Raw genomic sequence first — 1733 nt, forward strand, 5'->3', positions numbered from 1 at the left:
TCTCCACCTGCAGCCCAGGGAGGACCCCACACCAGAGCAGGGGGGTGCCCGAAGAAGGCTGCGACCCCATGGGAAGCCCATGCTGGAGCAGGCTCCTGGCAGGACCTGTGGCCCCGTGGAGAGAGGAGCCCAGGCTGGAGCAGGTTTGCTGGCAGGGCTGGTGACCCTGTGGGGCCCCACGCTGGAGCAGTCTGCTCCTGAGGGACTGCAGCCCATGGAAGGGACCCACGCTGGAGCAGTTCCTGAAGAACTGCAGCCCATGAGAAGGACCTACATTGAAGTTCGTGGAGGACTGTCTCCTGTGGGAGGGACCCAACGCTGGAGCAGGGGAAGAGTGTGAGGAAGAAGGAGCAGCAGAGACAGTGTGTGATGAACTGACCATGACCCCCATTCCCGTCCCCCTGCACCATGTGGTGGGGGAGGAGGTAGAGAAAATCGGGAGTGAAATTGAGCTCCGGAAGAAGGGAAGGGTAAGGGGAGGGTGTTTTTAGCTTTGTTTTTATTTCTCATTATGATCCTCTGACTTCCGATTGGCAAGAAGTTAAATTAATTTCCCTGAGTCGAATCTGTTTTGCCCATGATGGTAACAGGGCATCTCCCTGTCTTCCTCTCATCCCATGAGCCTCTCATCGTATTTTTCTCCACCTGTCCAGCTGAGGAGGGGAGTGATAAAGCGGCTTGGTGGGCACCTGGCGTCCAGCCAGAGTTAACCCACCACACAGGAGCCACTCCTAACACTAACAGAAATCACGGGGTTAATCGGTTAGACACATGCTGTAAAAAGTCTTAGGAACAGACAGTGTAAATTGTATAAATCACTAACTAAACAGGTCTGTACTGCAACCAAGACAGAATAGTCTCAAACTCTCAAAAAACTCTACACATTTTGACTCAAAATGTTCAACATATATCAATAAACCCCCCAACCATTTCGGCCTCCCAAATACACTAAGGCTTTCTTTACGCTAAATGAGCACACTTTTGCTTCGAAACACACTGCAGTTCAAACTTACTTGATCTCATAACCCTCGCCAAATACTGAACAGCCCAGTTGCGTTTTCCACTCAAGGGGCTCTCTGAAGACAAACGCTGCTTCCTGAGGATGTCTAGTGCTGAAGTCCTCCGCAAACTTAGTAATTTGATTTAAAAGAGATTCGTTCAAAGGGGTGATTGCGAGCGTGGCAGTCCCAGAGCCAGCAGCAGTCCACTGAGCGGCTCTTGCCAGTGCCACTCCCATGGTCTCAACTGGTATCAAAGACGTACCCCTTAGCAAAGAAACACAGTCGGAGAATGACCAAACTGAGCTCTCACATGACAAATGCAATACGCTGTGGGTGCTGTAATTTGAAATAAACATAGCTATGAGTTATTAGTTTCTTTTAACTTGTTTAAATCCCGTAAGTAGGGAAGGGGGAATACAAGAACAGAACTTGCAAATATTTTTAACGAAATAGGGAAATCTGATGAAAACATGGGGGTTTTATCACCTTGATTAATTAATTCTTGATGCTCTTAGAAACTCAGGGAGCTGACAGCATTAGGTCTCCATTACAGCTGTAACAAAAGGCTCTCAGGTTCTCCCGGTAAAGTTGATGCCACTGTTAAAAGCCGTATGCGCAGGGGGACCGAGGCCTACAACCCCCAACAAAGACACCGCCCCCAGACATTTTCTTTAAATGGAGGAAAAAGCGGGGTGCCAGGCCCGCCCGTCAAGCCCGGAGGGGCCGAGACCC

The 1733-nt window shown here is 49.9% G+C and overlaps 1 protein-coding gene across 2 annotated transcripts in view; it reads right to left on the reverse strand.

Moving 5' to 3' along the window:
* ARMC4 (armadillo repeat containing 4) overlaps positions 1 to 1237 on the reverse strand; it is an 87336-nt gene extending 86099 nt beyond the window's left edge. For both annotated transcript variants that reach the window (XM_035902432.1, XM_035902431.1), the window contains exon 1: positions 1014 to 1237. In XM_035902432.1, coding sequence (XP_035758325.1) covers positions 1014 to 1237 — 224 coding nt within the window. The remainder of the gene's footprint in view (positions 1 to 1013) is intronic.
* Between the last annotated feature and the right edge of the window lie 496 nt (positions 1238 to 1733).

Source organism: Egretta garzetta, unplaced genomic scaffold, assembly GCF_000687185.1.
Source record: "Egretta garzetta isolate BGI_Z169 unplaced genomic scaffold, ASM68718v1 scaffold369, whole genome shotgun sequence".
NCBI lineage: Eukaryota > Metazoa > Chordata > Aves > Pelecaniformes > Ardeidae > Egretta > Egretta garzetta.